Source organism: Rhodnius prolixus, unplaced genomic scaffold (genome assembly GCF_049639745.1).
Source record: "Rhodnius prolixus isolate KJV_2025 unplaced genomic scaffold, Rpr scaffold_8, whole genome shotgun sequence".
NCBI classification, from domain to species: domain Eukaryota; kingdom Metazoa; phylum Arthropoda; class Insecta; order Hemiptera; family Reduviidae; genus Rhodnius; species Rhodnius prolixus.
In genome coordinates, this window is record NW_027411593.1 from 12469888 (window position 1) to 12484442 (window position 14555).

At 35.5% G+C, this 14555-nt stretch overlaps 1 protein-coding gene and 1 long non-coding RNA gene across 14 annotated transcripts in view; both read left to right on the top strand.

The window, feature by feature from the left end:
* LOC141450889 (uncharacterized) overlaps positions 1–14555 on the top strand; it is a 500259-nt gene that overhangs the window by 462814 nt on the left and 22890 nt on the right. The window lies entirely within an intron of this gene.
* The window catches only part of LOC141450870 (uncharacterized), a 250752-nt gene that overhangs the window by 223131 nt on the left and 13066 nt on the right, over positions 1–14555 (top strand). For all 13 annotated transcript variants that reach the window (XM_074121725.1, XM_074121733.1, XM_074121737.1 and 10 more), the window contains one exon: positions 5129–5337. In XM_074121725.1, the coding sequence (XP_073977826.1) occupies positions 5129–5337 (209 nt within the window). The remainder of the gene's footprint in view (positions 1–5128; positions 5338–14555) is intronic.

Genomic DNA, 14555 nt, shown 5'->3' on the forward strand with positions numbered 1-14555 from the left:
ATGCAGACCTCCTATCTAAAAAGTCAATTTTTCCTATTCCTGTGTATCTAGTATCCAAGTATGGAGAGAGTGGAACAAATGTCGAGATAATTATGACAAAACTGAAAAATCTAGGGCAGTCTCATTTCCGGTGTGGGATTCGTACTTAAACATAAGTAAAAAAAAGTAAAAGTAAAGTAATGCCTACTTTTTCAGACGGGTTTTACGTCTAACTACCAATTAGGTGTCGTGAACGGAGGCGACTAGCAAACATACTTTACAGTAAATTTCTTTCATTAACCATTAAATAAAATCCAAGGCCTAATACCTGGAATCGAACCCAGTACCACAATACATATTAGCTTCGCAGGTCTCGCCTCTAACCGCTCGGCTAACGTGGCGCCTTTAAACATACTTAAGTATTAGAAACAGTAGTGACATTGAGTCAAAGGTTTGTCTCTTTAAAAATTATAATTTTAAATCTGACTATAAGGTTTTCGTCAAACTTAGTACATTAGGGTAATATCGCGTGATCTACTGCTACCATTGTCTTACTTCACCACCAAAAAAAAACATTTTCAATAGAGTCTATCACCGAAGTTACCCAAATTTAAAAAATAAACTGCAAATTATAATCACAATTTATTTAATAGCGCATCGTTCAGCGAATTCATAATTAATTTACGTTCAAAATAGTTTAAAAAAGCAAAAAAAACCTCTGATGACCATCATCCTACAATCATTAAATCATTTTAAAATACATTTCCATCATTTTTCTGCTGACCAATGGTCAAATCCAACCTCAGTCTCCCTCAGACTACATGGTAATCGTATACAGATATTAATTTACAGCCCTAACCCTACCACCCGTCTTCTAACCAATAATAGCAGCACCTCTCCTCTCGGTTATCGTTGGATTATTGTTGGTTAGTATATCCATCCCCGGATATAGGTCGTAATTCATTGCACTATACAATTGCCAACTGTCCCAACACTTGCATAATGAAATGCAACAAGGAATACTGAATGGATGCTTGTCCATTTGACTATTGCATCTAATCTGCAAGTTACTGTTTCCAGTGGGGTTCATAAATTCGATTTCTTGATACTCCGCCTCATTAATTGTCTTCTGTTGTCTATTAACATGAATTAAGGCAGTTCATTATATGGGAATTAAGGCAGTTTCTTCTTTAAGAATCTTGTGGATTTAAAGAGGATATATGCAGCTCTTGTATTTAAGGCTTTGGAGTTTACTTACTTAAAGTTGCACTCTCATAGTTTTATCTTTTTTAATGTCCAAATCTTAAAATATATTTTATTCTGATTACATAGTCCAAAACTAAACTTAGGATGAATCCCATCTCACCCCAGAAATGCTTCAAAATTATTCAAATCAATTGACATTTAATGCATTTACTTAAATGGAGCTACAACTCATTAATAAGCCAGAACCTACTTAATAAGCTTCCTACAGTTATCTCTACTTTGAGCAGCACTGTTGCCGAGTAGGATACTTGCATCCACCGTTAATCCATGAATGCATCTTGAGTTTGGCCGGCCAGTCAATCTAATACTTAGATTTTCTTTTTTAACATATTATTTATATAGTTTTTTAAATTTCTAATGTGAATTCTGTATGCAGTTTATGAAAAATATCTCCGGGAAGTTAAAAATACATTCAGTAATGTAGTTTTATCTATTTTAGAATATTTTACGTCTTCAGAAGTCTCATTAATAGTGTGTAAGACACAAATCGAACTTGTTCTGATTTTTAGAGGAATGTCAGCCCATTTAACCGTTTCCCCATAAAGTCCCCTCAACCAACGTTTCCTGCGCAAATGTTTCAATTAAATGTTGTAGAACAATATGGATACAGTGTACAAGAAGTTTGGAACAAATAAATGGAATAATTTTTGAGAAAAAAAGACATAAAAGAGGAAAAGAGTTTCGCTTGTAGTGAAACGATTCTTTTGACTTGAAGCTTTGATCGAAAAAGTTTCAGTATACTGTGTTTTGTCATCTTTGAGATATTCTGTTCCAACAAGAAAAGCACCAATTTCTGGTTTGGAAAAAAAATTCAGACTTAGGAGAGTTTAAAATGGACATTTCTGGGCCTAATCATAACAAAAAAATTTTCAAAATGAGATTCAGAAAAGGGCAAAACGGAAATAATAGACTTTTTTTTTTAATCCAAAAGATGTTTATCTTTTTCTGATTCGCAGAATAATGGGTCGCAGTAGTTTTTTCTCTAATGCAGTTCATAATTTCATTGCCTTTTGAACTTTGTACAAATAGTTGATTGATTGATGAAAAGATTGGTAACTTCCATCACATAGTTACATCCCAAAAGTAATCAACAAAATATTCAAACATGACTATCACATATAATATTCCCAGTTTGGGATCACTAATTTCCGTTTTGAAGGGGACTAGTTTGCCGTAACGTGCGTGAGTTGCTATTTCCGTTCAAAAAATTAAAAATAAAAAATGAGAATATTTAATAATCTTATCAAAACAATTTCACACACATAAACTGGGGTAGTTTTACAGTGGTGGGAGTGAATGAGAAAGGGTTAGGCTAGGATTGGAAGTGCGAGAGTTGGGGGGAAGTTGTTTATAAAGGAAACGGAAGTCAACAGGTATCATGTGACCTGTCTGATGCGATTGTCTAGCGTTGGGAGCTTCATTTGTCATGGTAATTCACTATGGACGCCAGATGTGTGCGTTTCTATTGTTCTACTTGATTTCAATCTATTGGACAATAAATGGTTTTTAACTTGATTTCATTTTCCTTTTTATTATAACTATTTTACATAACTGAATAAACATAACACGAAAAATGTCGCTATTTCAATCAAAATTTATAGCCATGTTTGATAAAAGAAAAAAAAGTCCAATCCTGCGTGGGTAAAACTCTGTTGTTACTCTATATTTTCTACTTGAGCGCAAAATCGTTCTAAAAAAATAATTTTTCGTGAATTTTTATTCAACCAATCGCGTTGTTAAACAAAACCATAAAATGATTAAAACGACCAGCATTAAATTCACCTGATTCACTTCTGATTCCCTTTATAAATCACACCTAAAGAATATCTTTAATTTTTTTCTGGCGGGGCTTAACGCCCAACTACCAATTAAGGTGCCGTGGACGGAGGCGACTAGCAATCATACTTTACTGTAGATTTCTTTCTTAACCATTAAATAAAATCCAAGGCCTAAGACCGGGAATCGAACCCAGTATCACAATGCATATTAGCTTAACTGGTCTCGCCTCTAACCGCTCGGCTACCGTGGCGCTTAATATCTTTAATTAAAGTTTATAATTATTCAAAATTCTACACAAACGAGTTATTGACTTCAATGAATGTAATTATATTTCAATAATATTCTTCAACCAAGAAATTTGTAATGTCATTTTGGTCACCCTTAACTTAAATCACAAATCAAGCATTGGGAGCTTAAGTTTTTCGTTGACTCTCGAGACGAAGAACTAAAGCAAAGGGACTACTTGCTAGACGAACAGGTATAGCGCTTCTATTTCAAGTAATGCGGTAAACTATCTGACCGATAGAGTATAAATGTTTCGAATATATTTGATTTATCTGATCTTAGTATACTAATTAACACTGAATGTTTAGTGACCGTTTAAAGACGTCTCATATTGATAAATCAAAGTATTTTTTCTTTAAATGTTTAATTGTAGCAGCTCATCATGCATGAAGCATTTATAATGTCATAATTCAAATTAGCATCGAGTTGTGGCAAAACTAGCTGCATTAAACGGTCCGTTACTATCGGTGTCTCTGCCTCACTCTGATTTTAAAGCCTGCATTAGAAAGAGAATAAATGAAAAGTGGCAAAGGTCTTACAAAGAATCTCCTAAGGGTCAATTTTATAAGGCGTTAGTCCCTAAAGTAGGGCAAAAACCCTGGTTCCGTGATGAATCATGCTCCAAGCAGTATGTCAACATCGTAAATAGACTGCGCAGTGACCATCATATATGTAAAAAATATCTTTATAAAATAGGTAAAGAGGCTTCCCCTCTTTGCACAACCTGTGACAGCCCAGAAGACATGGAGCACATTGTTATGACGTGCTCTCCAAATATACATACCATAGAGACCTCCTTTTCAAAAATTTAAAAAATCAATTGCCGGCTGACATAACGTACCCCAGGATTCTGAAAAATAGAAAAGCATATGATGAACTGGTGCACTACATAAATATACTTAAGGACACCCTAAATAAAAATTAAGAACTAGGAATACAATGTTCTGGCTAATAGTGCAAACTGATGCCAAGGAAAGGGAAAAAAAATAAGAAAGCATCGAGTTGAGATACATCAAATGGCGATTTCTATACCGACCCCCGTGTGATTCTAGTTAAATCTTGAGGTTCTATTAGAACCTGAGGCTAGAGAAATGGACCTATATGTTCTATGTTGCTCCTAAGTAATTCTCTTTTCAGCCTGAAAGTTCCAAGGACTGTAGAGGCAAACCTGGAACAGCCAACAAGCCGAGTTAATGGCCTTCTCCAGCGGTAGATGCCCAACTATCGCATGCCCAAAAGGCCTTCATTCAGCCTAACTATAGGTAGCAGACATCCCAAACTTAGAAACCTAACTCTAAAACTTATAATCCTAGGCTACTTCTTTGTGACACCGCCACATTCGCGGGAACTTTAGGGTGAAACTTGAACAAAGCGAGGGGATCCTTCTTATCTTAAGGTATCTTAAAAGTTCCTCAGGGTTTTCTATAATTTACTTTGGTAAAAGAGAAAAATAAAAATGTTGAGGGAAATTTAAAATTAGGTGATTTTCCAAAAGTTCCAAAATATTGAGTGCCACTTTTCAGCTCTTCTAGAACTATCCTAAAACAACTTATTTCCAAATCTCAAAAAAGTTAAAGATGCGTGCAGTAAATAGGTTTTCTCCATTTTAATTCTCAAAATGTTAGCAACATATTTAGCCCTTGTTAATAATATGTAACTGATAGAACTGTACACTTCATCATTTAAACTTGAATGATTTTTTTTATTGGATTATCCACCCAGAAGCGCCCCCTAATGCACATAAATATTAATTGATATGCCTTGGAAGTTTTAAAACAGACTTAATGATTAATTGTAATTTTATTTATTAATTTTTTAGGATTGTGAGGAATAAAGCAGCGGAAAAAGCGAAACACGCTGTGACAAACAGCGCGTGCACTCCACCTTCAACTGGCCAGGGTCCAGTTTCAGTAATAGCTCATGCACCGGCATCACAACACGATAGATATAGCATTAACGGCATCCTCGGCATACCTCAACACCATGACCATCCAGCCAAACGTAAAAGGGATTTAGATATCAATCCAGGTAAGTCTTTTTATCACGAATGTAAAGATTTGTTTGAAGGCCACTTAGTTCTGTTAGAAAGTGGTTGGATCTGAGTGATGGGGGTACAATTTGTTTCTTCTTTCACAGGATGTCTTGTTTTCAACCCTGATGAGTCCTAACAAATACGGTCAATTTTTTTTTTTTTTTTTTTTTTTTTTTTTTTTTTAATCATTTATTTAGTTACAATCAACGCATTTTGCGTTATAAGCAACAATGATAACAATAAATAACAGAATAAAAGAGTGGAGAAGTTACCCAGCGGTAACACTCCAAAAACATTTTACTTTCTACTGACTCTCTTCATCAGAGAGGAGATCGCGAGGCCACTGTCTTTTAAGACGTCTGGAAGTGTTGTCTGGGAATGTTCTTGAAGATAGATGTTGTACCAGTGGATTGTGATGAGATTAAATGTTAAGATGGAATTTTCTGTAACGTGTTTTTGCAACTTGTGTGACGAAAGGAATGTTCAAGTCTGTGTGAATGGTTTGATTGGTGACGTAGAAAGGAGCGTTTACTATAGAGCGAAGAATTTTAGATTGCAAGGATTGGATCCTTTGCAGATTTGAGCGTTTGGTTGAACCCCACAGTTCGATGCCGTAAGCCCAGACTGGCTTTAGTATACTTACATATATTAGTCTTTTGTTGTCCAGAGTGAGTTTTGATCTGTTGTCGAGTAGTCTTTTCAGTTGTCGGAAGCGTCTGTTAAGTTCTGTTCTCTTAAGTCGAATATGAGGGTTCCATGTGAGTCTTCTGTCAAGGTAAAGCCCAAGGTAGCGGACTACGTTGACAGCAGGTAAAGGAATAAGTTTGTAAAAGACAGGAGGAAGAGTGATGCGTCGAAGAGTGAAGGTGATATTTTGAGATTTAGTTTCGTTCAGTTTGATAGCCCATTTTTTGAACCAATTTTCTAAGGAGGTGAGGTGAGTCTGAAGGTTTCTATGAGCTATTATTGGGTCTTTGTCGGTAGATAATATGGCAGTATCGTCAGCATAGGTGAGAAGAGTAGTTTGAGGATGAGTAGGTATGTCTGAGGAGTAGATTGTGTACAGAATGGGGCCTAGTATGCTGCCTTGCGGAACTCCAGCGTCAGCATGGCTGATTGGAGAAAGAATAGTTCCTACCTTCACTCTAAAATGTCTGTCAGTCAAGTAAGATTTCAAAATGAGGAAATAGGTGGCTGGAAGGATGGTCTTGAGCTTCCAGAGAAGTCCAGTGTGCCACACCCGATCGAAAGCCTGCTTCACATCAAGGAACCCCCAGAACAACACTCCTTCTTCTCAAGGGAGGTGGGGATTACATCTACAACTCGATGGCACTGCTGTATGGTGGAGTGCTGTCGCCTGAATCCAAATTGGTGATCCGGGAGAATGTCATTAGATTCAATTATTGGAAGAATACGTTTTAGCAGGAGTTTTTCAAGAATTTTTCCTAGCCCTGACAGTAAGCTAATGGGACGATGTGACGTCGGGAGTTGTGGAGGTTTATTTGGCTTAGGTGTCGGAAGTACAAAGGAAAATTTCCATAGTAGCGGAAAGTAGGTAGTGGCGTTGTAGATTGAGGTGAGTAAAACTAGAGCTTTTTTAGGAAGTTTTCGAAGGATGGTTGGAGTAACGAGATCAAAACCGGGTGCTTTTTTTAAAGGAAGGTATCTAATAATATGTTTAACCTCTGAAGGGGTGAATGGCTTTGGAGGAAGCGAGAGAGGAAGAGGAGTATCAAGATCTTTTAAGAGCGATTCTTGGTACTGAGGATTGACTAATTCAGAGTGAGGAGTAAAGACAGAAGTTAGATAAGATGCAAATAGGGAAGCTTTATCTTCGTCAGAGGAGGCCCACGAGCCGTCATCACGACGAAGTGGAGATGCTACTGACTTGTATGAAAGGATTTAAAAAATTTAACTTATTTTTACGGGTTCAGTTCTCTCTTCCAGACATAATTGTCGAACACCTAAAAATTGTTTGACGATTAAACTGAAATCACACGACAAAATCGAACTAGTTTCGAAGAAAAATGCTTCTTTTTTTCCGAAGCCCTTGGCAGTTTAAGAGACTTCGTTATCCTTCAAGCACATGTGCGTGTTAAGCCCTAAAACGTTTGCTAGTTTCAATTTCGGATATGGTACGATCTCAAACCTTATTCAAAATTTTGAGTTTCCTGTCATTTGTACGCGTTTCAACTTATTCATTGTTGGCATGAATTGAACTAGTTAAATAAATCCATTTTGACTTTTTTTCCCACTGACCTTAACATTCCTTTTGTCACACAAGTTGCTGAGAACACGATACAGAAAACTCCACTTCAACCTGCCGTCTCATATAAATCCTCTAGCTAAAAAATCTTTCTTCTAGAACTGTTCCTGACAACCCGACAAGACGCCTTAAAAGACAGTGCCCTCGTGATTTCCTCTCTAGTGAAGAGAGTGACTAACCGTCTAAATGTTTTGGAGTGTTATCACTGGGTAACTTCTCCACTTGTTTGCTTCATTTGTTACTCTGTTATCACTGTTACTTATAGCGCCAACGCGCTGATTGTAGCACAAATAAACGCAAAAAAAAGACTTTTTTTGAATTTATGCTTAAATTTTTGATTAGCTTCTGTCTTTAAACAGCTTCTACCAATTGGCCTTCTTTTGTTCTTTGAGGAAACTTTTAAATTCTGAATTGTTGCTCTACTTTATAAATCAGTGCACTATAGTACTACTACTCTCTCTTTCGTATTTCATAATTTACAAATTTGAATAACTATTTTAGAATCAAGAAAGTAAAGGTACTGATAATGTGTAGATCGAACAATAGCGGATATTGGTTTTAGCTGACATTATGCCTTATATTTGTAACATCAAACTGCGGTATCATAGCAATTGCATCTGAAGAAACACGAGTGTTGTGAGTAATGAATTTTGATCAAACTTCTGTTAGCCATATTTGAGGCATTGACGGTATTTTTAAAAGCAATTTATAGATCATAATAATTTTGAAAACAGACGGTGTTACTGCTTTAAAGAATATTTATTCAGAGTTTAGGTAATCTTACAATTTGTAACTTGTTTAAGTGCATCGTTGGCCGTTATTAGGTTCTGGTCATTAGGACTTAAATTGCGGATCATTACACGTATATATATAATATCTTTTAATAAAAAAGCGTTAACTTACTGGTAAAGCATAGTGGCGCTTGACCAATAGCAAGCTGAGAGTGAAGACATCCCGTTGGATGCCCCTAGTGGTCGTTGCTAAGCAACCACCATTAAATCCCTCTGGCAGACTTTACCCAAAACCCTCTCCAACCTACCCTCTTGTTCTCAGAGAATCACTAACCCCTCCACAGTGAAAGCTTTTCTATTGCTAAACCCCTCGCTAGCTAGTTCGCTACCCTCTCTCATATAAGCTAATGTTGGCCCACTTCCCCGGCAACCTCGGGCCTGCGGCTTCCCCTCGACATTTTTATGCCCCCGATTTGCGTCGTCGCCATTTTTGTTTTGGAAACCTATTCTCATATATAAAAGGGTGTAATTTTTTGCTTGAAATATTTGTGGTGCTTAAAAAAAAAAATACATATTGCTCTCAAAAAGTTGTTAGAACTTTACTTAATTTCTAGCTTGAAACGATTATTTTAATAAAATGTTATTTTTGACATGTTTTCCAAAACGTGATGTCGTTAAAGTTGGATTCTCGCTAACCGTTCGCTTCGAATGATTTGCTCAAAACATTTTCTGAATATTGAGTCGCAATTTTTGACTGTTTTTTCGGCAAACTATACATTTCTATAGGATGAAAAAAATAAATGCCAGTTTTCAGTCGTGATACATTTAGTACACGTGATACATCTAGACTAGATGACCTAGTCCCTAGGTCGAAAGCTCGGCAGAATAAATGTATCACGACTGAAAACTGGCATTTATTTTTTTCATCCTATTGAAACTATGAATCAGTCAATAATGAACAGCTATACATTTCTATATAGAAGCACAGGATCTTTCTCTTCTTCAGAGCCCTTTTCGTTCCTGCGGTCATCTTATTCTCAAGACTCACACAAAAACTCACATAAAACGCTGAAGGACTTCAAAGATACCTGGATATGTGCATCTATTTGGGTTTAACGTCCATCAAAGGCAAACTATAGCTTACTTTTTACTCTTCACAGATATACTCGTACATTTTTAATGATACTCTACTGATACTTCCTAGAGTCACTTTAGATTTTTTAGAACACAGCCTCTATTTTCACAAATCTGTCTAAATCCAATCCCCTAAATGCTATTACAGATCAGATCCAACATTATCTAAGTCTTGAATAAGTTACATTTCTATATGGGTAACAATTAAAGACGTGCAGATTGTAACAGCGGCAAATCTTTAAATAGTTATCTTAAATTTAGATTTTTTTTTGAGTGGTTTGCTACTAAATTGCATCCATTTTGCTTCCGTGATTATGTTTCCCAGTTAATTGTACTTTATCCTTTTATTTAGCAAGTTTTAAAATTTTCCAGAAATGTTGACTATTTCCCTAAAATTTTCCTTCGAAAAATGAGTGCTCTGTTTAGCTTTCAATTTCATGATTTATACTTTGTTTCTGCTCCAAGAGTTTAGACTAAATTTCCAAACTTATTTTGTGAAGATAACAGCTTCTTATTTATAAATCTAATAATCTTCTGAACATTCATCGCTATTTTGAAATCTTTAAACGTTCTCTACTTTCTAAATTTTTTTTCCAACTGTTCAACATTTTCTTTAATTGAATAAGAAAAGAATTTCTTAAAATTAAAGGATTTGTTACAACTTTCACACCTGAATTCCTATAAATAGTTTTATTTTTCCAATTGAATAACGCAGACTGCTTTAACTGCTGGCAAGGTCGGTTGCTTTGTAAGAAGACTCCTTATAAAAACGAGTCTAATGTATGGAGTGGTGAACCAAGATCCTCCATTCTAGTTGATCAGTGCGCGGAACTGATGCTGTGAGGAAGTAGTAGAACATTCCTCATTCTCTCTTTCTCTTTCTACTTCAGTGGCGCCACCTTCAATGAGCCCCATGTACTACTATGTCGCTAACCCCAGCCCAAACCAACCCTTGGCCAAACTTCTACTTTTCACTCAATTGACTTCCAATCCTGCACTTAATAACCTACAGATTGCTACGCTTTTTAGATTCTATTCTCTTCTATATACTCGAATATAACTCGAACATGGACAATAATTAGCAAAGTACAAAATTTAACTTTCGAAATTTAAAAACCTTTTAGTTTAATATAATAATAATAAGCCTTTATTGGTTTCATTACTTAATAACTTATTTATCAAATTTAAAATAGTTTATTTATTTTTAATCAGTTAAGTAGCAAACAAATCTAAATATTTAATAAAAATAAATAAATAAATACTTCTTTACCTTTTTTTTTTAATCTTTTATTGTAATTTTCCACTGCAACAGTTGTTGCAACAAGCAAATATGGTAAAAGAAAAAAGAAATAGAAGAAAATCATGAGTGGAGAAGGCACCCAGTGGTGCCACTCCAGTAACGGGCTTTGCTATACTGCTCTCACGATAAGAGTAGATCACGAGAGGCCATCTTCTCTTCAATCTCCTTAGAGGATTACTCTGGTAATGTGGAGGAAGATAGGTGTTCTATGAGAGGGTTAGGATGAGCTGCTGTAGAGGAATGAAATTTGAAGAAACGAGTGTCAGCTAGATCTGTAATGGAGGGATTTTGAGGTCATTATCAATAGTGTGGTTAGATACATGGAACGGAGCGATAAGAAGTTTTCGAAGTATTTTTGACTGTAATGCCTGGAGGCGTAGTGAGTTGGAACGATTAGTCGTTCCTCATACTTCGATGCCGTATGACCAAATAGGTCGCAGTAACAGTAGATATAAGAGTCTTTTGTTATGTAGATTAAGTTTCGAACGTTTGTCAAGTAGTCTGGCGAGAAGTTTTGTAGCGTTGGTTAGTTTCTTGTCTTTTCAGTCTAGTATGGGGATTCCATGTCAACCGTTTGTCTAGGTGCAGTCCAAGGTAGCGTACTTTGTCCACAGTTGGTATAGGAGTTGGTTCAACATAATAGGAGGTAGGATTTTCCGTCTGAGAGTAAATACTATAAACTTTGACTTCGTAACGTTGGTTTTGATTCTACATTTGAAAAGCCAGTCCTGTAAGTGGTTGATGTGTGTTTGTAGAGTTCGTGTAACGATAAGAGGATCGGAATGAGGAGATAAGATTGCGGTATCATCAGCAAAGGTGGAAAGAATGGTATTTGGATGTTGAGGTATGTCTTTACCTGACGAATAAAAAAAAAATATATAATTCTTCCTCTTTTAATATAATTAATTTTAAAGCATAAAGTTTAAAAAAGATCTATCGGGAACTTGAAGCTGATTTTGAAAAATCAAAAAACATTAGTGAGCAAATTTCAGCGTAAGATGAGTTACCGATGGAACTGTCATTCAAGTTCCTTTGTTCCTAGACTTTTTGTTCGTAATTCTGCCCGTAAATGCACACTCAACCCTGGGATACAGACCGTACACTAAAACATTTCCTCGTATCCAGGGGATCTTATCCTTTACTCTGCATGCCCTGACCAGAATTCAAGGCAACTAAAGTATCTTTTCATTTTAAACGGAAATTCTAGATTGCCCGTTAAAAATTTAGTTATTTTCGGAATGAATCAATTATCACTAATTAGGCGAGATGGATTTGATGAAGACTTTTTTTTTTAAATCTAAAACAGTTGAAATCTCTTTTATCCTTTCAAGCTTTTGATAGGCTTTCACTGCATTTCATGGCTATTTTGTAAGTTACCCATCCATGAAAGTAGTCTTTTTTGGAATATATTAGAGGTATACTAAATAGCTTGGATCTAAGCCATAAAATAGGAACCTTTCTTAGTCCAAATACTTTTACGGAAGTTTACCAATATTGTCTTGTATTTGTATCACCCAAACTAGGGAAGCATCTCTTTCAAAATCTCAGTTTAGTAGGAATTAAGTGATAGGCCTACTTTTTCATGTCTAGAATAGGAAGACTTTGTAGGATACTTCTACTTTTTTTTTTTTTACTATTCTACTATTTCCTAGATAAACCCTGTTTTATATATTTATAGACTCATTCGCTCTCTCTTCAGTTGTAGCAGTTTTTTTCTTTTTGAGGTTAACTAGATAATAGATTACAGCGCAAACTAGCATTGATTTCACTTATTAGACGCTATTTTTCAAATAAACGAATTCTTGGTTAGACTGAATAAAATTAGCACGTTCGCCTAAGGTGAACGGATAAGAAGACGTTAGTTGAGGTTACCTCTTCTTACTCGGGTTATCTGGAAGCATGTGCTTTTGTAAAAACTCTCCGAAGTAAGAAAAAATTTTGTATATCTTTTCTCTCTTAAAACTTTTTATACTTGAATAGTTTCTTTAATTTATTTTGGATTCCAAGCACCAAAATAAAAAGTATACTCCATCAAACTTATTTAAGTTCAAAGTAATTTTCCGCCATTATAAAGAAACATCAACAGCGTGAATAAAAAACTATGCGTTTTATTGTTATTATTATTAAGAAGGGTGTTTTCGCGTTTCAAGTAGACCCTTTCGAAAAGAAAGTAGAAGATTTTCTTATTGTATTGGTCCCCAAATGTTCACTGTTTGCAGCGTACGGTTTTTGAAACTTATACCCCCTAGTTGTGGGTAGTGAGAGAAGTGGTTGTGTGCAAGAAAGAAGGGCTAAGGGAACGAGCCACAATGTACCATTGTTGGCGCGTTAAAGGAAAAGCCACCCTCTAACTACCAAATGTAATATAACAACAAGAGGAAAGTGGAGGGTGGGCAGGAGAAGCCCTTATGTATAAACTGCCTTTTAATATAAACTGTCGCTTCTCCTCTCTCCCTTTGTTGAAAGCAATAAGGGCTAGAGGAATTGAAGAGCAAAAGGGGTAGTTAGAATGATGTAGAGGAAGGGAGATAGAAGATATGTAACAAAGTGAACTGCTATACTATACATACATAAGGACCAGGGGGAAAGCCATATGTTGGGAAAACAATGTAATTGTACATAGAGGACCAGTTTACAAAGAGTGAATATACCCCAAAGTCAAAACTCTCACTTCCATCTACAACGGAATAGAGTTTGCTCTTCTCTCCGATTATATATATTGGGATCTATGAACAGCAACCAGGGGGGATCCAACGATCCAGGCTTATTGTCTTCTAATCTTCAAACAACTATTGGCAACAGATACAAGATGGCTGAACTATCATGGTGGCATGTTTACCACTTTAGTTTGAACCCATCTTTGATTGATTGATTCACTCTGATCATTATTATTAACTTCTAAGTTCATAGATAAAATCAATTAACCCGCAGTAAGTAGCCTTCTCTTAGTAAGTTATCTATTTGACCCCAAGTAACATCTTGTTTTTGATTACCAGAGGCAAGATTCTTTTAAAAGTAATCATTAATTGCTTGCCGAATAAATTGGGTAAAATAATGAAAGCTTACCACAATTTACTTTCTGTTTTCTGCTGTCTGCTGGTAATTATCGATCTTACTAATAACATTCGATCAGTTTTCTGCAAATTACACGAAATGGAAGCGTTATCTTTGATAATCTCATTTATTTATCGTATTTTTGGTCTTGTTTGCACAATTAACCATTTATTGTTAGCGAAGGCTGCAAAAATCAACATATTAATGCCTTAATTGGAGGAATACTTTTCTAACGTTATCTAATCTTAATAAGTATACTAACTTCAAATAATAACTATTACAAAAAACATTTATCGCTTTTTTTAGTATTTTTTTTGATACTTTATGTTTTTAGTTCCCCTTTACAAACGATCTTGCGAACGCTGTTTAGTATTGTATAGTAGTGCATTAAAAGAACTTTTAAGAAGTATAATATAAATGCATAGGCTGCACGAGAGTCGAAAGTCACATATTGGGCACAACTGGTCGAAACAGAGCGTTTTTTTCTTTATTTCTTTTCACTCCTCTGTTTTATTGTTATTCTTTTGGGTCCTTGTTTTTCTACAAATCTCAAAGATAATAAAATAAACGGGCAGCAATAACATATAAGGGTTAGAAATATCTTTATTTTATACAATCTTTTCTCATGTAAAGTGGCCAATATACTCGTATATAAAGAAGTTGGAAATTGCTGAACATACTTCAGTGTGTATGATGAGAGGGCGCGTATGTATGGTGAAACAACTGGAG